This window comes from Liolophura sinensis, chromosome 5 (genome assembly GCF_032854445.1).
Source record: "Liolophura sinensis isolate JHLJ2023 chromosome 5, CUHK_Ljap_v2, whole genome shotgun sequence".
NCBI classification, from domain to species: domain Eukaryota; kingdom Metazoa; phylum Mollusca; class Polyplacophora; order Chitonida; family Chitonidae; genus Liolophura; species Liolophura sinensis.
The window spans coordinates 18,270,114-18,291,860 of NC_088299.1; the positions used below are offsets into that span (position 1 = coordinate 18,270,114).

The 21,747-nt window shown below is 43.0% G+C and overlaps 1 protein-coding gene across 1 annotated transcript; it reads left to right on the forward strand.

Annotated features, from left to right (window-relative positions):
* The first annotated feature begins 12 nt into the window (after positions 1-12).
* On the forward strand, positions 13-20,875 carry LOC135465768 (lon protease homolog 2, peroxisomal-like). Its single transcript, XM_064743095.1, is given in 18 exon segments — positions 13-119; positions 995-1,085; positions 1,673-1,871; positions 3,038-3,153; positions 4,188-4,340; positions 5,797-5,969; positions 6,778-6,876; positions 8,550-8,624; positions 9,758-9,943; positions 10,743-10,890; positions 11,806-11,885; positions 13,811-14,043; positions 15,034-15,287; positions 17,841-17,888; positions 17,890-18,054; positions 19,386-19,583; positions 20,003-20,113; positions 20,399-20,875. Coding segments are annotated over 18 exon segments (2,547 nt in total). The 3' UTR covers positions 20,510-20,875.
* Positions 20,876-21,747: the final 872 nt, after the last annotated feature.

A 21,747-nucleotide genomic window follows, 5' to 3' on the forward strand; every position in this document is an offset into this window, starting at 1 on the left:
ACTGTGGTCAAAATGGCGTCCACGCTGACGATTCCAAGGCGGCTGCCACTACTTTTAGTGGCAGATAATGTTCTTTTGCCCGGCTCGTCGATGCGCATCCCTGTCAGGAACAGGAGAAAGTAATGTCAATATGCTAAGTATAGCATGGTTGTGGAAAGAATCCTTGTAAAAATGCAATGTGATTTTATGTGATCGTATAAGCTGACGAGTTGTGGAGCTGTGTCAGCTGGTCGGTCCGTGAGCTCAGTGTCATTGACCTGGGCTGACACGGAGTGAACAGTTAAAATCGTCCAAATGCACTTAAGATTGGTGTTTTGAAATTGTAGCTTTGAAAAGCAAATTGATACCATCTAGATGGACTGAGATGGATGGATATGATCTAGAAGTGACTAAGATCATGGTGCGTTGTTTTTTGCGTCCTGTTTTGGGTAGCCTATCATTTGCTCTCATGGTTAAAGTTTTTCGAGTTTTGAAGCGATTTGGGTATCATTTGCTCTCGTGGTTAAATTTTTTCGAGTTTTGAAGCGATTTGCATATCTCTTGAGTGATATTTAAAGAAGGAGATGCTTACAGTGCTTCTTCATTCTTTATTGTTACTTTTGCACGGTTAATTTATTTCTGTTAGATGTTCTTTTTTTAGGACCCCCCACACCCACCCCAACCAACCCATTATAAATTACGCAACCTGACCAGAGTAGGCCAAGCCATCAGGAGGTATAATGTTGGAATAACACTTTTAGCAGAGGTCTTGGACTAGGTATGATGTAGATACAGGACCGATAACAAACGGCTGGTAAACATATATATTGTCAAGGACAGTGGTGGTGACACATACATTTTAGACTTGAGACTGTGTGTGGAAGGCTATGTGAAGGCTGGATTTGGACAACAGTCTACTTACATTGTATCTTCTTGAAAGCCTTATTAGATTCTAGCAACCTACATGTACTTCACATCACTTTTGTTAATCTGCTGACTGGTCTGTTTTTGACAGTATGAATATGGTGAAAAGTCGTTTGTTGGGCCGCAGTACCTTGAGCAGTACAGTTATTGGGGTCATACCAAAAGAACCAGGTGAAGATGAGGTGTGTGTATATACAGAAGTACATTTAGTCTTTCAATGGAAGCTCCTTCAGTCTGCAATTTATTAATCATTTGATTTGAGATTTGTCTACTCTGTGCTAACCCATATCACAAGTTCGATACGATCATTTTGTTTTTTTGATATCTAGTAATGTATTACTGTTTGAAGATTCATAATTCTGTGAGTGGTTAGTGCACTAGCCCAGCACAGGAGTCATATATGACCAGAGGGGAAGTCAGTCACCGAATAAGCAAGATGTTCGTGTGGGAAGGTCTGCTGGTACCCTGAGGATGGTCATATGTTTCCCTTGGGCACTGCCAGGTTTCTTCCCTGTATAATGCTGGCTGGTGTGGTGTAAGTGAAATATTCTTGGGTACGGCCTGAAACACCCATTCACAAAGATAAATCATAATGCATTGTGAAAACTTTTTTGGGTATTAACTTATCTGTGTGTTTTTAAAAGCAAAATTTTTGTTCATTCAGTTGCAAGATTGATTATAGATACTATCATAGATAGCATTTTTTTCACATTTCAAGACTGTTGTGGGCAGATGTTAAATGTTTACACAGTGTTTATCATGTTAACAGAGTGAAGACCTGACAGGAATTCATCCCATAGGAACAGCTGCCGTTGTCGTTCAGGTGACGGGAACAAATTGGCCTAAGCCAGCTTACACTCTCCTGGTGACTGGATTGTGTCGGTTCAAAGTGGCTGACCTGTTGCAGGAATCACCGTATCCCGTGGCAACTGTCACTCAGCTAGACAAACTGCCTGGAGAGGAATCAGGTATCTACTCTTTTTGTTTTATTACGGAAGTACCAACTGGTTAGTTTGTATCTTAAAGCAGAAGAAAATTTAAATGTCACTCAAATACCATTGAAAAGAGTATGCTTTTCCTTGCAAGTGCATGCCATAAAAAAACTTCTAATGTGTACCTCAAGTCGGAAACCGCCAAAGCGTAGTTCGTACATTTCCAGTAGAACTCTTCTTCCCTGAAGGTAGCGAACCTTACTGTCTGGTTTCCTTTGGCCACTGCCTGGTTTCCCTTGGCCTCTGTCTGATTTTCTCTGGCCTTTATCTGATTTCCTCTGGCCTCTGTCTGGTTTCCTTTGGCCACTGTCTGGTTTCCTTTGGCCTCTGTCTGGTTTTCTCTGGCCTTTATCTGATTTCCTCTGGCCTCTGTCTGGTTTCCTTTGGCCTCTGGCTGATTTCCTTTGGCCTCTGTCTGGTTTCTCTGGCCTTTATCTGATTTCCTCTGGCCTCTGTCTGGTTTTCTCTGGCCTTTATCTGATTTCCTCTGGCCTCTGTCTGATTTCCTCTGGCCACTGTCTGGTTTCCTTTGGTCTCTGTCTGGTTTTCTCTGGCCTTTATCTGATTTCCTCTGGCCTCTTTCTAGTTTCTTTTGGCCACTGTCTGGTTTCCTTTGGCCTCTGTCTGATTTTATCTGGCCTTTGTCTAATTTCCTCTGGCCTCTGTCTGGTTTCCTTTGGCCTCTGTCTGGTTTCCTTTAGCCTCTGTTTGATTTTCTCTGGCCTTTATCTGATTTCCTCCATCATTCACTTGATTGTCTTTGTGTAAGTGAATTCTTAGGGAAAACTGTAAACTTCAATGAAGAAATGAATGAATAAACATGCCGAGGTGGACGTAGCTTAATTTCTGTTGTTGTTAATCTGAAGTCTGGTTATTTGTGGACATGCAAATAGAAGAATGACTAAAGTGTGGCTATTTGCTTTTAGTCCAGCCTGTGATGAGTTGTATGCGTGTGGCTATCTTGGTTGAAGTTATCAGTTATCAGATAATAGACCATGGGCCTGTTTCACAAAGGGCACCCAATGCTACGTTCACTTAACTTCCATGCTGACCAGTACTGTAAGAATTACGTCACCATAGCAGTTTGTGAAGCTAGTCCCAGAGTGGATTTTTTCCTAATGCCGGTGATCAAATAATTTCAGACCAGTCTCTAAAGAGTGATGAAGAGTTGGGTGTGTTGGCTGAAAACTTTCGAGAACAAGCAGCCAAACTTGTGGAGATGCTGGATATTTCCATTCCAGTTGTGGCAAAATTAAAGGTACTTGTATGGAATTGAACTCTTATTTGACATCATTACATAGCTTATTTAACATTAAATGTTTTGCCTGATTCATGTGACTTTGTTATGGTACAAGCTACTCAAAATGTATTTAGGGGGCCTCCGTGGCTCAGTAGGTTAGTGTGCTAGTGCAACCTACTGACTTAGTAGCCTCTCAACAATGCGGTCACTGTGAGTTCAAGTCCAGCTCATGATGGCTTCCTTTCCGGATGCAAGTGAGAAGGTCTTCCAGCAACCTGCCGATGGTCGTGGGTTTCCTTCCATCATAATGCTGGCTGCCGTCGTATAAGTGAAATATTCTTGAGTACGGCGTAAAACACCAATCAAATAAATAAATAAGAAAACAAAATGTATTTATTTATTTGTTTAATTCAAGATTACAGGAGCTAAAAAATGTGCATGGTTTGATGGCAATATGGCATGGTTTTTTTTTGTCATGTTTGTACTTGTGAGGAATTTTGTACTGAATGCTTTGGTTGATATTTGTTTATGAGCGTACATTGATCCTGTTGTTTTTTTCTTAAGTTTAATTGTATTCAACGAACAATGGACAAAAGTAGTTTTGTTGTATGACATTATTTTACAACACTGATTGATATACCTGAATTTTTCACATTTAACAAATATTTTATGGGTGGAAGAAACCAGGATGCTTGGAGTAATCCGTCCTTTGGTATAAAGTTTTACTGTCAAACTTTTTAATATGTGACGTGCATGTACTTCATATTGATGAGGTCAGGTGATCTGTTGTAAGCTTCATGTAACACTGCATGAAAAAACAATGTCGGTCACTTATTATGTCATCAGAGAATGTTATTGAACCAAAGTTTTGTGTGACCGAGCAGTTGACCTAAAATGTATGTATTCTACAACCACCTGCTTTGTTTCCTGTAGTTATAAGTTCAAGTGTAAAATGAACAGTTGGTTATACCACTTACCAATTCCACTTACCAGTACCACTACACAGCCATAAAACCAGCAATTGCACCTTGTTGTGGTTGTTTGTATGACAGAGGATGTTGGAGAACCTACCTAGTGAGCACCTACCAGACCTGTGCGCTGCCATTGTTAAGGCCTCCTTCACAGAGAAAGTTCAGGTACTGGATGCGCTGGATTTGACAGAGCGATTCAGGAAGACGCTGCCTTTGTTGATGAGGCAGATTGAGGTGAGGCTTTAACCAGGAGTGATTGTCTCGTATCTGAAGTCCATGTACCAGGAGTGGGTGTCTTGTATCTGAAGTCCATGTACCAGGAGTGGGTGTCTTGTATCTGAAGTTCATGTACCAGGAGTGGGTGTCTGATATCTGAAGTTCATATACCAGGAGTGGGTGTCTTGTATCTGAAGTTCATGTACCAGGAGTGGGTGTCTTGTATCTGAAGTTCATGTACCAGGAGTGGGTGTCTGATATCTGAAGTTCATATACCAGGAGTGGGTGTCTTGTATCTGAAGTACATGTACCAGGAGTGGGTGTCTTGTATCTGAAGTAGATGTACCTGGAGTGGGTGTCTTGTATCTGAAGTACATGTACCTGGAGTGGGTGTCTTGTATCTGAAGTAAATGTACATGTACCAGGAGTGGGTGTCTTGTATCTGAAGTAAATGTACATGTACCAGGAGTGGGTGTTTCGTATCTGAAGTAGATATACCAGGAGTGGGTATCTCATATCTGAAGTAGATGTACTAGGAGTGGGTGTTTCGTATCTGAAGTACATGTACCTGGAGTGGGTGTCTCGTATCTGAAGAATATGTATGTTGGCTTGAAAAGGAGGGATTAAGTTAATAACCATATTTGAGTCCACTTGTTCGCTATTGAAAACGCAGAAATGTGCCTGGTACTAATGTACATTGGAATTGAAACAAGTGTTAACATTATTATATTTGCTTCAGTAATATGTCAGAAAGAATGCATTCAAGTGAAAAATAAAGATCATAAAAAATAGCTTTGGCTACTCAAACATTTTACCTGTAGGATTTCATATTACCTTCAAAGAAAACTGTTAACCACTTTTCAAAACTTTATATCAAATACAGTAATTTGAACTACTTACTTCTGTACCATCTTCAAAGTATTATGAGATACTCACCTATTGTTAGGTAAATTGTATGAAACAAATTAGGTGAGATACTCATCTATTGTTAGGTAAATTATATGAAACAAATCAGGTGAGATACTCACCTATTGTTAGGTAAATTGTATGAAACAAATTAGGTGAGATACTCATCTATTGTTAGGTAAATTATATGAAACAAATCAGGTGAGATACTCACCTATTGTTAGGTAAATTGAATGAAACAAATCAGGTAAGATACTCACCTATTGTTAGGTAAATTGTATGAAACAAATCAGGTGAAATACTCACCTATTGTTAGGTAAATTGTATGAAACAAATCAGGTGAGATACTCACCTATTGTTAGATAAATTGAATGAAACAGGTCTAAATTTACAGGCCTTCTGTTTTAAGGAGAACTGTCCAATGCTTTAATCTTAATTACACTCTAGAAAAAGACATAACAGAATTTGTGATTGTTTTGTGTCATTTTGATATCCGATATCTCTGTAATGCTGAAATGTCATTATGCTCATTGAAACATTCTGCACGTAAATGATAATCTTAATACAGGGACTTAAGCTTCTACAGAAAGCCCGCAAAGAGAACGTGGAAATTGTGAGTCGCCGGGAAACTGGGCGACCAATCAACATGAAGAGGGTGTTCAGGAAACTGTCCAATAAGGATTTAGAAGAAGAAGTAGATGAGGAGCAAGATGATAATCTTGATCTGGAACAAAAACTCAAGTAAGGACCTTGATCTGGTTATCATTCTTCATGCTGAGTGTTGAAAATATCAAACCAAAATTCACACATTTATATATATATATATATATATATATATATAATATATATATATATATATATATAGGTGAAATGTCAGGATTTCCTTCAACGGTAAGAGTGTTTTTTTCACATGTTAGATACCACTAGCATAGAGCAGCGTAATGATCTAGGAGCCTCTCACCAATGCGGTCACTGTGAGTTTAAATCCAGCTCATGCTGGCTTCCTTTCCGGCTGTATGTGCGAAGGCCTGTCAGCAACATGCAGATGGTCATGGGTTTCTCTAGGGCTCTACCTGGTTTGCCTGGCACCATAATGCTGGTGGCTGTCATTTAAGTGAAATATTCTTGAGTACGGCATATAACACGTATCAAATAGATAATTAAATATCATAGGTTTTATTACATTTTGATATTTTAAACCCAGAAAAGTGTTATTTCACACATTAAATAACACTGGTGTTATTGCATTTCATATGTTTCATGTTTCATATTACTAGTGTAATTACATTTTGATATTTTACATGTTAGATATCACTAGTGTTATTACATTTTGATATTTTACATGTTAGATATCACTAGTGTTATTACAGTTTGATATTATACATGTTAGATATCACTAGTGTTATTACAGTTTGATATTATACATGTTAGATATAACTAGTGTTATTGCATCTTGATATTTTACATATCAAAGAGTTCATGTCTTCATATATGTTACTCTATATGCACTATGGGTCTGAAGGTTTATAACCATTGGTTGATATTACAGAGCAGCACAGCTTCCTGAACATGCTCACAAGCACGCCATGAAGGATCTGAAGCGACTCAAGCAGATGAGCTCTCACATGCCAGAGCATGCTATGTTAAGGTGAGTCACTGTAGTGGCTGAACAGATGGACTGTCTTATGCCAGAGCATGCTATGTTAAGGTGAGTCACTGTAGTGGCTGAACAGATGGGCTGTCTTATGCCAGAGCATGCTACGTTAAGGTGAGTCACTGTAGTGGCTGAACAGATGGACTGTCTTATGCCAGAGCATGCTATGTTAAGGTGAGTCACTGTAGTGGCTGAACAGATGGGCTGTCTTATGCCAGAGCATGCTATGTTAAGGTGAGTCACTGTAGTGGCTGAACAGATGGACTGTCTTATGCCAGACCATGCTACGTTAAGGTGAGTCACTGTAGTGGCTGAACAGATGGGCTGTCTTATGCCAGAGCATGCTACGTTAAGGTGAGTCACTTAGTGGCTGAACAGATGGGCTGTCTTATGCCAGAGCATGCTATGTTAAGGTGAGTCACTGTAGTGGCTGAACAGATGGGCTGTCTTATGCCAGAGCATGCTACGTTAAGGTGTGTCACTTTAGTGGCTGAACAGATGGGCTGTCTTATGCCAGAGCATGCTATGTTAAGGTGAGTCACTGTAGTGGCTGAACATATGGGCTGTCTTATGCCAGAGCATGCTATGTTAAGGTGAGTCACTGTAGTGGCTGAACAGATGGACTGTCTTATGCCAAAGCATGCTACGTTAAGGTGAGTCACTGTAGTGGCTGAACAGATGGACTGTCTTATGCCAGAGCATGCTACGTTAATGTGAGTCACTGTAGTGGCTGAACAGATGGGCTCTCAAACGCAAGAGCATGTTGTGTTAAAGTGAGTCACCATATAGCGGCTGAACCAGAATGGCTCTCATATCACTTCAGTGATAATGTCATTGTGACAGATTTACTAACAACTCACATATCTGCACATATTCATACCAGGAAAGTAAAATTAATATGAATAAGGGCTGTGTTGGCAATGTGTATAGGCTCTTTCATGTGTGCTTTCCAATTACCAGCCAAACAGCCAAACTGGCCTGCAGAGCATGGTCTGGAATGTGTGATATCACCAGTTGAGAGCTGATCAGACTCTACAGGTCTTCATGTAGCAAAGTGGAACTCATCCATGTACTAGTGACTCGTATAGATTTTGGCATGACAAAACTTGCCTTACTGAACATGAAATGTTGTCAATCCATTGATATTCTTACCAAAAAGAGCTTTTTATTCAACTTTGGATTGTTGTAAAAAATATTTTTCCGTTTGTTATAGTGGCATACAAAATTTTTTAGGGTCGCTAGTCAAGAGCGGTAAGAGTTTTCTGTGTTGTGTGTATAATTAATATACACCTTCCTCAGTTGTCTTTCATCATTCGGGAGATTTTGCTGTACACTGTATGTATTTCGTACTAGAGGTCATCATTTAATAGCAACATTCATATTGCCTGTGAGCATCAACAATGTGATATTACTGGGACATCAACCAAAACACGGCCTTTTTTTTCTCATTATAAACTCTTGTACCAATCACTAAACGCCTACTACGAGTTTTACTATTTTAAAATCTTATGTCTGATTTTCAGTTTTGGTGACATGATATTGTTCCTTAATTGAATAGATTGATGTATGATGTATAGTAAATAAAGATAGCCTACTGATCACTTTTCCTATTGACAGTGACCTGGATAAGTATTTCTATTCTACTGGTGTTTTTTATGTATAAACAGGAATTACCTGGAGTTGATGGCGGAGTTGCCATGGTCCAAAAGCTCCAAGGATACCCTGGATATTATCCAAGCCAGGTAAGTCTTCATACACATACACACACACACATACATACACACACATACATGCACAGGTAGTGTGGAAGTTTTCCAGGTGTTTTCCAGCTCAGGGTTAATTTTCCACTCAGGGTTCAAATCACCTGAGGGTCATTCCGCCCCTAATCACCCAAATTCAGGATATCTAACAGTTCAGCCATCTCTAATTTTCCCGAAATTGTAACTGCAGGTAGCTACATGTAGATATAACTGATGAACACGTGTTAAATCTAAACTTTTGACTCCCAGTAGTTTATGCCCTCTTAATCCAGTGGTAGGTACATATAAGTATGCACCTCTTACTCCTCTCACAAATGAAGTTTTAACTTTTTCATGTTTTCAGAGAGCAGTATCTCAGCACTACTTTTATGTACAAGGTTGAAGGCAGTATTCTAATTGGTGCAACATGTACCTTTCATTTTTCACCTGAAAAATTCAAAACTGAACAAAAAACAGTGTTCATCTAAGTAAAGATTGACAAATACATCTAGTGTTGAAGTCATAACTTAGTTTATACAGCTCTTAGTCACCAAATAGTGCACATGACAGATTTCAACCTTGTGAGTAAATGAGTAAAGGTGTAACACTTTGCCTGTTTTCTTCAGACATGTGTAGGTACCTGCTGTTATAATTGGAGATGGCCACCCGAGAAGCTTTGGGCGATTTTAATCTGGAATGTACCCAACTCCCCACTGGGATAATGATTTTATGCCCATTATACAGGTGTATAAGATTGTGTGAATGTACTGGTATGATCATTCCAAAGTCAACAAAGACAACTTACTAATTCACAAACGTTCCTCCTCCCAAAAAAGTTAACCACGATCGAGTGTTTAAGTGACAAATTCTTGAGTCTATGGCCTGCTACAATGTGGGTTTCCACTGGGCTCGGCTCATTTTCTTCCAACCATAATGCTGGTCGCCATTGTAGAAGTGAAATATTCTTGAGTTTATGGCCTGCTACAACGTGGGTTTCCACTGGGCTCTGCTCAGTTTCCTCCAACCATAATGCTGGTCGCCATTGTTTAAGTGAAATGTTCTTGGAACAGCATAAAACACCAATCAAATAAATAAATAAATATATTTTCAAATGACCAGGAAATATTTTATATTAGAAAAGATCTGGATGAGGACCATTATGGGCTGGACAAACTGAAGAAGAGAGTGATTGAATACCTGGCTGTGCGACAGTTGAAGAACACCCTCAAGGGCCCCATCCTCTGCTTCGTAGGTCCCCCAGGGGTAGGCAAGACCAGTGTGGGGAAGTCTATCGCCAGGACACTGGGCAGGGAGTTCCACAGGTAACAAAGGTTTGAATAAATTAGATAGAAATAAAGGTTGAACTGTGAATGTTTGCCAACTGTGCATTTTAAGGTCTTTGTCAGTGTGACCTATGCTCTTTAGAGTGCATTGTAAGGTCTTTGTCAGTGTGACGTGTCCTCTTTACTGTGCATTTTAAGGTCTTTGTCAGTGTGACCTATGCTCTTTACTGTGCATTTTAAAGTCTTTATCAGTTTGACCTGTGCTCTTTAGAGTGCATTCTAAGGTCTTTATCAGTGTGACCTATGCTCTTTACTGTGCATTTTAAAGTCTTTATCAGTTTGACCTGTGCTCTTTACTCTGCATTCTAAGGTCTTTGTAAGTGTGACCTGTGCTCTTTAGAGTGCATTGTAAGGTCTTTGTCAGTGTGACCTGTGCTCTTTACTGTGCATTTTAAGGTCTTTGCCAATGTAACCTGTGCTCTTTACTGTCCATTTTAAGGTCTTTGTAAGTGTGACCTGTGCTGGGTTGGAAATTTCATTTCTGAATTTTCAGTTTGAACTCGTCTATCGCTTAGAGTAACAAAAAAAGAAGGCGATGTCCTTTGTTCCTGTGGAAAACATCGAGACAGATGATCGGTAAATTTACATTATCGAAAGCTGCCTAACATTCTTGGCAAGTCATATGATGCAGTAGGCCTTCTTTTACCTTTGACAACAAAAGAGTTTGATCTCAAAACGCGTCTATTGTGTTGTGTAACCCACTTCCCTGTCCCCTCCTGTATCTCAACTGGAACTAATATAACACATGGAATGTTTATCTCATCTTGTTGATTATCAGAATAGCCCTGGGTGGGTGCTGTGACCAGTCAGACATCCGCGGTCACAGAAGGACGTATATTGGGGCCCTTCCGGGGCGCATCGTCCAGGGGCTGAAGATCGTGGGTGTGAACAACCCTGTCTTCCTGCTAGATGAAGTGGATAAGCTGGTAATGACCATGAAGCTGTGCAGTTATCTCCCTTTACGCTTGTACCGGTACACTGTGCATTTATGTGGCAGTGTCACAGTTTAGATTGGGACATGTTTCTGTTAACTTGTTTTTGTCGCTTTATTGAGGCCATCGCTAAAAACTTCTTTGTTATGCATAAAAAATAGGGTAGGTTGGTGGGGAATTTATTTTTTGGATCTGGCTAATGAAAAGGATAGGGCTTTTAATTTCCATTACAAGAAAAAATATTTTAAAAATTGTATTAAAAGCCCAATAAAGCCTTATTTTCAATGGTGGATTTATAAGGGTAGTTGCTAGTCCTAAAACCTAGTCTGTCAGATCTGACCACAAGGCACTGACCACAAGATACTGACCACAAGGCACTGTCCACATACAACCGGAGAGAAAGCCAACATGAGCCAGACTTGCACAGCAACTGCATTGATGTGAGGCTTGTGGGTTATTGTGCTGCCCTAGCACACAAACCTCTGTGTCACAAAGACCCCCAAATTGGAGACTGTTCATATTGGTATTTGTGTTCAGCTCTTGTTTAATTCTAGCCTCAGGGAGAAATTTCTGAGATACATGCACCTGACAAGGTGTGGTGCTTTGAGTCCATATTATTTGTGTTATACTACTGTATTAATGAGTCCAGTGTGTTATACTACTGTATTAATGAGTCCAGTGTGTTATATTACTGTATTGATGAGTCCAGTGTGTTATATTACTGTATTGATGAGTAAGTTAAAGCACCAGTTTTAATAATACATTAATAAATTTGTTCATTGGGTGTTTGGTTTGTGGTTGAATTGTGCGTGTTTTATTTCATCTCTCAATCGTTTAAAGAATGTGTATAATTCTTCATTACAAAGTTAACATCTTTAACACACTATACAAACATTTCTTTGCCACCAGGGTAAGAGTTTCCATGGCGACCCAGCAGCAGCCCTCTTAGAGGTCCTGGATCCAGAGCAGAATAACTCCTTCACAGATCAGTATCCTTCATGTACAGTATCAACTACTTTACAGGAGCACAGCCTGAGCAGTGCAGCACAGCCTGAGCAGTGCAGACTGAGCAGCACAGCACAGCCTGAGCAGCGCAGCACAGCCTGAGCAGCGCAGCACAGACTGAGCAGCGCAGCACAGCCTGAGCAGTGCAGACTGAGCAGCACAGCACAGCCTGAGCAGCTCAGCACAGCCTGAGCAGTGCAGACTGAGCAGCACAGCACAGCCTGAGCAGTGCAGACTGAGCAGCACAGCACAGCCTGAGCAGTGCAGACTGAGCAGCGCAGCACAGCCTGAGCAGTGCAGACTGAGCAGCACAGCACAGCATGAGCAGTGCAGACTGAGCAGCACAGCAAGCCTGAGCAGTGCAGACTGAGCAGCACAGCACAGCCTGAGCAGCTCAGCACAGCCTGAGCAGTGCAGACTGAGCAGCACAGCACAGCCTGAGCAGTGCAGACTGAGCAGCACAGCACAGCCTGAGCAGCACAGCACAGCCTGAGCAGCACAGCACAGCCTGAGCAGTGCAGACTGAGCAGCACAGCACAGCCTGAGCAGCTCAGCACAGCCTGAGCAGTGCAGCACAGCCTGAGCAGCTCAGCACAGCCTGAGCAGTGCAGACTGAGCAGTGCAGACTGAGCAGCGCAGCGCAGCCTGAGCAGCACAGCCTGAGCAGCATGTTATCTGCCATCGGGATGGACGGTTTGTTATACATACACTTTAGAGGCTTTCTGATTAATAATGCTGTCAAATTGTTGAGGGTACTACATACAGTATATCAGTAGTTTAGAAAAGTGAACACGATGAGGATTCGTATTTAGTCCAGTGATACCCAGACTGTCTGATAAAACAGTCTGAAATTTGTCACATGCAGCTATGTCAGTTTGACTGTTGGGACTTGAAGTGAGCAAACATGATGTTTTGTATTTTTTTTTTTTTGTATATTTATTATATTGGTTGTTTTGCACAATGCTGAAGAATATTTCACATTTATGATGATGGCCAGCATGCTGGTTCGGGGGGGGGGGGGAGGGGGAACCAGGGAGAGCCTGGAGAAACCCCAACGACCATCTGCAGGTTGCTGGCAGACCTCCTCATGTACAGCGACAGGGGAAGTGTGAGGTACAGTGTATATGGATAAGGTTGTTTGATAAATACTAGTACATTTTATACATAAATGTGGCAGTTTGAATACTAAAGACGATAGCTACAGTGTACATGTACCTGTAAATGGGTTGGGTAATTTTGGAATTTTGACAGTTTATTTGTAGAGTGTAACTTCAGGAAAGTTTTGACCCAACTTCCCCTTATAAAGTTTTTGTGTTCTCACTTCTTTAACTCCACATTTGGTCAAGCCTTACCACATTTTCACAATAATGCATAATAGGCTTACATGTATTGTTCAAGGTGCTTAGAAAACAAGACCAAAGCCCTCTGTTACCAGGAAACAATGTTGTTAAACTGGGGAATTTGAAGAGAGCAACCACCCAAAGCCCTCTGTTACCAGGAACCAATGTTGTTAAACTGGGGAATTTGAAGAGAGCAACCACCCAAAGCCCTCTGTTACCAGGAAACAATGTTGTTAAACTGGGGAATTTGAAGAGAGCAACCACCCAAAGCCCTCTGTTACCAGGAAACAATGTTGTTAAACTGGGGAATTTGAAGAGAGCAACCACCCAAAGCCCTCTGTTACCAGGAAACAATGTTGTTAAACTGGGGAATTTGAAGAGAGCAACCACTCTACCGCATTGTTTGTTATATTCATTATATGTTCATAATAATGCTGCATATGTAAGAAGAAGCCGTGCCTGATAAACTAGGTTATTATTAGCTTATGAAGTCTCTCTGTGATGACATAAGACCAATACATTTGTTTGATTTCTGTGATGCTCCACCTCTTCCTTGACCTTGATGTCAGTTACCTGAACACGCCCTTTGACCTGTCTCAGGTCATGTTCATCGCCACGGCAAACAACATGGCCACGATCCCAGCGGCACTATTAGACAGGATGGAGATGATCTACATACCCGGTTACACGCAGGAAGAGAAAGTTCACATCGCCTCTCGGTACCTGATGCCCAAACAACTGCGGGAACACGGGCTGACGGAGGAACAGCTGCAAATCCCAGACGATACCATCAAATGCATCGGTACAGCTATAGGCCTGAAGTGTATTGACTTATGTAGGGTTTTCAATAAGAAATGGTGACATGTAGTGTATGTTGTTTGGTAAAGGTTACAGGCTGCTCTGATCTATTTTGAAAGCTTCATATATCTATACAGAACAATAACCCAGATAATGTGAATGTTCATGTATTGGTCACTACATCCACCCAGATAACGTGAATGTTCATGTAGTGGTCACTACATCCGCCCAGATAGCGTGAATGTTCATGTATTGGTCACTACATCCACCCAGATAGCGTGAATGTTCATGTAGTGGTCACTACATCCGCCCAGATGACGTGAATGTTCATGTAGTGGTCACTACATCCGCCCAGATAACGTGAATGTTCATATAGTGGTCACTACATCCACCCAGATAACGTGAATGTTCATATAGTGGTCACTACATCCGCCCAGATAATGTGATAGTTTGTCTGGTTGTTTACAGGATGCTCGACCATTTGCAGATAGTCTGTTTACATTAAGATGAGTTCATGTAAACCCAAAACTAGCATTAGATTTTATGGAAGAAATGTTCCAATTTAGTCTAATCTTTGTTCATAAACTTTTTTTTAAAAAGATGATATACCATAATTCCTCTTCAAATTCCACCTGTCATTTGTAGCTTTGAATGCAGTTCGTGTTAAGGAGTTTGAAGACTAAAATGTATCGTTGAGGTCTGGTCACATATTCGAACATGTCAAAATTGTCTCTCAGGTCAGATAACATTCTTCTAATACGCCAAAACATAGACAACACTGGAGTTGTGGTTGAATTGTTCAGCAGTTAAAGAGGGTATAGGTAGAAAATGGTGTATTATTACCGTGACATGAACCTCAAACAAACCTTAAAAACTACATGTAAACTGGCTGGCAGTGTTGACGAACAGACTGAGATGCATAGGTATCTGTACACACTTTCAAGTGTACCACTTCTGTGTGTTTTGTCACTGTTGGTGTTATTCTCCCCACCAGTGGCCCGGTATACCCGTGAGGCCGGTGTCAGGACCCTGGAGAGACGGATTGCCGCTGTGAGCAGGGCTGTAGCTGTCAAGGTAGCTGAGTCCAGAACCAAACATGATCCAGAGAAGCCGGTGACGCAGTCAAGCCCTGAGAAGAAGACTTTAGTGGAAGATACTAGTCACAACACCCACAATGTGTCTGAGCTAGCCCACCCTCCCGAGATGCCCATTGTCATCGACGAGGCCGCCCTAGAGGACATACTAGGGGTGAGTAGCACCTGTCATGTACAGTTATTCATTGTGTTGATCAGTAATTAAGGCTGAGCTTATGTGACTGCAGTCATGTATGTGTGTAGAAGAAATTGGTGTATCTGGAGTTAACCATTGACCTTGTCAGGTACCTGACAGACGTCTTGACTTAATAAGACAACAGCCAGATTTGAAAACACAACTATCTTAGGCAAGGGTTGATAGTGGTACAGCAAACGGTGTATTTCATGTTAAGTTTACCTGTTTTCAGGTGACACATTTAGCTTGATTCTGATTTGTTCTTTCACCTTATAAAGCCAGTTTTGGGCGTTTTTGATATGTTCAATAAAATTCTTATCAAATAAATGTAAAGTTATCAAATGTTGGCATCAAAAGTATCATTTTAGTGTCTTTACGCATTTCTCAAAATGCATTTTTACACACCAAACTTTAGATGAAATAAATGTACAGTATTTCAGTCAATCATGGGCGTAATGTGAAGTATGTGTGTATTACGGGCCGACCAGGAGTGCCATCCAGTCAGTCATGGGTGTAATGTGAAGTATGTGTGTAGGATAGCCCGACTAGGAGTGCCTTTCAGTCAGTGATGGGCGTAATGTGAAGTATGTATGTAGGACGGCCGTCCAGGAGTGCCCTCCAGTCAGTGATGGGTGTAATGTGAAGTATGTGTGTAGGACGGTCCGACCCGGAGTGCCGTCCAGTCAGTCATGGGCGTAATGTGAAGTATGTGTGTAGGACGGCCTGTCCAGGAGTGCCCTCCAGTCAGTCATGGGTGTAATGTGAAGTATGTGTGTAGTACGGCCCGACCAGGAGTGCCATCCAGTCAGTCATGGGCGTAATGTGAAGTATGTGTGTAGGACGGCCTGTCCAGGAGTGCCTTCCTGTCAGTCATGGGCTTAATGTGAAGTATGTGTGTAGGACGGCCCGACCAGGAGTGCCATCCAGTCAATCATGGGCGTAATGTGAAGTATGTGTGTAGGACGGCCCGACCAGGAGTGCCTTCCAGTCAGTGATGGGCGTAATGTGAAGTATGTGTGTAGGACGGCCTGACCAGGAGTGCCTTCCAGTCAGTGATGGGCGTAATGTGAAGTATGTGTGTAGGACGGCCTGACCAGGAGTGCCCTCCAGTCAGTCATGGGCGTAATGTGAAGTATGTGTGTAGGACGGCCTGACCAGGAGTGCCTTCCTGTCAGTCATGGGCTTAATGTGAAGTATGTGTGTAGGACGGCCTGACCAGGAGTGCCTTCCAGTCAGTCATGGGCGTAATGTGAAGTATTTGTGTAGGACGGCCTGTCCAGGAGTGCCTTCCTGTCAGTCATGGGCGTAATGTGAAGTATGTGTGTAGGACGGCCTGACCAGGAGTGCCATCCAGTCAGTCATGGGCGTAATGTGAAGTATGTGTGTAGTACGGCCCGACCAGGAGTGCCATCCAGTCAGTCATGGGCGTAATGTGAAGTATGTGTGTAGGACGGCCCGACCAGGAGTGCCATCCAGTCAATCATGGGCGTAATGTGAAGTATGTGTGTAGGACGGCCCGACCAGGAGTGCCTTCCAGTCAGTGATGGGCGTAATGTGAAGTATGTGTGTAGGGTGGCCCGACCAGGAGTGCCATCCAGTCAGTCATGGGCGTAATGTGAAGTATGTGTGTAGGACGGCCTGACCAGGAGTGCCTTCCAGTCAGTGATGGGCGTAATGTGAAGTATGTGTGTAGGACGGCCCGACCAGGAGTGCCATCCAGTCAATCATGGGCGTAATGTGAAGTATGTGTGTAGTACGGCCCGACCAGGAGTGCCATCCAGTCAATCATGGGCGTAATGTGAAGTATGTGTGTAGGACGGCCCGACCAGGAGTGCCATCCAGTCAGTCATGGGCGTAATGTGAAGTATGTGTGTAGGGTGGCCCGACCAGGAGTGCCATCCAGTCAGTCATGGGCGTAATGTGAAGTATGTGTGTAGGGTGGCCCGACCAGGAGTGCCATCCAGTCAGTGATGGGCGTCATGTGAAGTATGTGTGTAGGGTGGCCCGACCAGCTGTGCCATCCAGTGAGTGATGGGCGTAATGTGAAGTATGTGTGTAGTACGGCCTGACCAGGAGTGCCATCCAGTCAATCATGGGCGTAATGTGAAGTATTTGTGTAGGACGGCCCGACCAGGAGTGCCGTCCTGTCAGTGATGGGCGTAATGTGAAGTATGTGTGTAGTACGGCCTGACCAGGAGTGCCTTCCAGCATATTTGAGTCAAAATGCTTTCTCTTGTCAAAACTCTTTGAGTTAATCACAGGTTTGGCTTTTATGAGTGAGTGAAATTCGAAAATGATTGAAACGCTTCCAGCAGACAGGTAAAAGAGCAAAAGATTGTTTTGCCTTGGTTTATATTCTATTTATTTATTTGATTGGTGTTTTAGGCCATACTCAGGTATATTGCCTTGGTTTATATTCTATTTATTTATTTGATTGGTGTTTTAGGCCATACTCAGGTATGTTGTCATGGTTTATAGTCTCTTCTCTGTACAACTCGTATATCTAGTCCTGTATTTTGGGATGTGTTCCAGCCCCCTCAATTTGACAGTGAGACATCGGAGCGGCTGGGACAGCCGGGAGGTGGCAATGGGGCTTGCCTGGACGACCGTGGGTGGGGAGATTATGTTTGTGGAGGCGACCAGAATGGAGGGGGAGGGCAAGTTAATCTTGACCGGTCAGCTCGGAGATGTCATGAAGGAATCTGCCAATCTGGCCCTCAACTGGGTGCGCAGTAACGCCCAGCGGGTATGTGTGTAACCTGCATGGATATATACATATCCTTGCCCGACATTCTTTTGCAGTATTTACCGTATAAATTATCAGTTAAGTATTAAATATATATTTGAGTTAGGTCCTCTGTTCCTTTTTGAATTGTAAAAATTGATGGTACAGTAATTGGTTTGATAATTGTAAACCTAAAACTTTAGTGAAAAAATTGATGATTTTAGTATGGTCAGGTTGTCTTACTCTGGACACATGCAGGCTATGCTTTCCGACTTTCCCCCACTCCCATTCGCCGCCTCCTATTTCCCTGCCTCCTGTTCCCTGCCTCCTGTTCCCCGCCTCCTGTTCCTCGCCTCCTGTTCCTCTTCTCCCGTTCCCCTCCTCCTGTTCCCTCCTCATGTTCCCCGCCTCCTATTCCCCTCCTCCTGTTCCTCTCCTCCTGTTCCCCCACTCCCGTTCCTCTCCTCCTGTTCCGCGCCTCCTGTTCCCTCGTCCTGTTCCCCTCCTCTTGTTCCCCACCTCCTGTTCCCCCACTCCCGTTCCTCTCCTCCTGTTCCCCTCCTCCTGTTCCCAGCCTTCTGTTCCCCTCCTCCTGTTCCCCCACTCCCGTTCCTCTCCTCCTGTTCCCCACCTCCTATTCCCTCATCCTGTTCCCCTCCTCTTGTTCCCCACCTCCTGTTCCCCGACTCCTGTTCCCCGCCTCACGTTCCTCTCCTCCCGTTCCCCACCTCCTATTCCCCTCCTCCTGTTCCCCGCCTCCTGTCCCACTCCTCCCGTTCGCCTCCTCCCGTTCCTCTCCTCCTGTTCCCTGCCTCCTGTTCCCTCGTCCTGTTCCCCTCCTCCTGTTCCCCACCTCCTGTTCCCCCACTGCCGTTCCTCTCCTCCTGTTCCCCCACTCCTGTTCCCCTCCTCCTATTCCCCTCCTCCTGTTCCCCGCCTCCTGTCCCACTCCTCCTGTTCCACGCCTCCTATTCCCTGCCTTCTGTTCCCCTCCTCCTGTTCCCAGCCTCCTGTTCCCTGCCTTCTGTGCCCCTTCTCCCGTTCCCCTCCTCCTGTTCCCTGCCTCCTGTTCCCCTCCGCCTGTTCCCTGCCTCCTGTTCCCTTGTCCTGTTCCCTCCACTATGAAACTGACTTCCATCATAAACATGGAAATGAACATTTCATGAGTATGACCTTAAGCGTCAGTTGATTTAGCATCATTTGATGTATTTATTTATTTATTTGATTGGTGTTTTATGCCACACTCTTGAATATTTCACTCATATGATGGCACCCAACATTATGGTGGGAGGATTCCTGGGCAACCCCACAACCTAATCAATCAGTCAGTCTTTTTCTCATGTCTATTACAGCTGGGTATAGGCTCCACTAGTCACATGCTAGATGGTACAGACATCCACATCCACTTCCCCGCGGGTGCTGTCGGAAAAGACGGGCCCTCAGCCGGTGTAACCATAGTAACAGTGCTTGTGTCACTGTTCACTCAACGCTGTGTTCGTTCCGACACGGCCATGACAGGGGAGGTAACTCTCAGAGGCCTGGTCTTACCGGTATGTAAACTTGCCTCAGGTCACTACGTGTATCTATCATGTTGTAACATGCACAATACCTAAGCTCTGGCTGAAACTACATTGTATGTTGGGGTTTACAGTTATCTTTTTTCCAAAATTTGTGAAATGGTCTTTCGTTCATGGAAAAGCAGGACAAAGAACAAAATGTGGGGATGATTTGGGGGTGGTACCAGGACCTAAATGACTGGAATTAATTGGATCCCTGACACATGCATTGAAGTGGTGGACATTTTGTAACACAGTAACCCTACAAGCAATGATCCAGTTTTAGCAAGCCTTACATTGGATAAATTCATTGCACTTGCTCATATTCATGTATGTTTTGTGTTTTAACATAAACTGGTTTTTATTTATGTAAATGCTTGCCCTCTTTTCTAACATATTTTGTGAATCTTCAGGTTGGAGGAATCAAAGAGAAAGTATTAGCAGCTCACAGAGCAGGCATCAGACGTATCCTCCTGCCAAAGAGAAATGCCAAGGATTTGAATGAAATACCCAACAATGTCAAGGTAAAAGTCCAATATTTTATCCACAGCCATTTAGTTAAAGCACAGGCTACCTGAATACATGTATACAGTGTAAAGATGTGTACACTCAGCATCCTTTATGCTTCTCTGCAGTACAATAAAAATACAATATATTAATCAAATGACTAACAGTAAAATCAACAAGAATGTTTTAAACATTTTCATTGTGTGCTGGTGTGCTAAATTTTTTCTGGTAGTTGTTGTACATCCCAGATGTATGAATTCATATTGTCACAAAACTTTTTTTCTTTCTTTTCTGGTTCACAGAACGACATCTCCTTCATTCTGGTAGGGAGGTTGGAGGATGTACTTAAAGCTGCCTTTGATGGAGGATTCCCCTCGTTGGTGGATAATGTTTCTACTCCCAGCAAATTGTGAGGTCTCTATTCCCAGCAAATTGTGAGGTCCTTACTCCCAGCAAATTGTGAGGTTTCTACTCCCAGCAAATTGTGAGGTCTCTATTCCCAGCAAATTGTGAGGTCTCTATTCCCAGCAAATTGTGAGGTCTCTATTCCCAGCAAATTGTGAGGTCTCGGACCCCCAGCAGATTGTGAGGTCTCTACCATCAACAAATTTTGAGATCCCTACCCCCAGCAGATTGTGAGGTCTCTACCATCAACAAATTTTGAGGTTCCTACCCCCAGCAGATTGTGAGGTCTCTACCCCCAGCAGATTGTGAGGTCTCCACCATCAACAAATTTTGAGGTCCCTACCCCCAGCAGATTGTGAGGTCTCTACCCCCAGCAAATTGTGAGGTCTCTATCCCAATAAATTTTGAGGTCTCTACCCACAGCAGATTGTGAGGTCCTTACTCCCAGCAAATTGTGAGGTCTTTACTCCCAGCAAGTCGTGAGGTTTCAATTCCCAGCAAGTCGTGAGGTCTCTATCCCAGCAGATTGTGAGGTCTCTACCCCAGCAGATTGTGAGGTCTCTACCATCAACAAATTTTGAGGTCCCTACCCCCAGCAGATTTTGAGGTCCCTACCCCCAGCAGATTGTGAGGTCTCTATACCAATAAATTTTGAGGTCCCTACCCCCAGCAGATTGTGAGGTCCTTACTCCCAGCAAATTGTGAGGTCTTTACTCCCAGCAAGTCGTGAGGTCTTTACTCCCAGCAAGTCGTGAGGTCTCAACTCCCAGCAAGTCGTGAGGTCTCTATCCCAGCAAATTGTAAGGTCTCTACAATTGCATCCAGAACATGCATTATGATACTCCAGACCTGGTGCTATCTAATGGATGCTCCAGAACATCCATCATGATACTCCAGACCCCGGTGCTATCAAATAGATGCTCCAAAACATGCATTATGATACTCCAGACCCTGTGCTATCAAATGGATACCCCAGAACATGCATTGTGATATTCCAGACCCAGTGCTATCAAATGTATGCCCCAGAACATGCATTATGATACTCCAGACCCAGTGCTATCTAATGTATGCTCCAGAACATGCATTATGATACTCCAGACCCAGTGCTATCTAATGTATGCTCCAGAACATGCATTATGATACTCCAGACCCAGTGCTATCAAATGGATGCCCCAGAACATGCATATACATGTACATATACAAATGACACCTGCATTTATCAACAACAATCTGTGATTCCAAATTA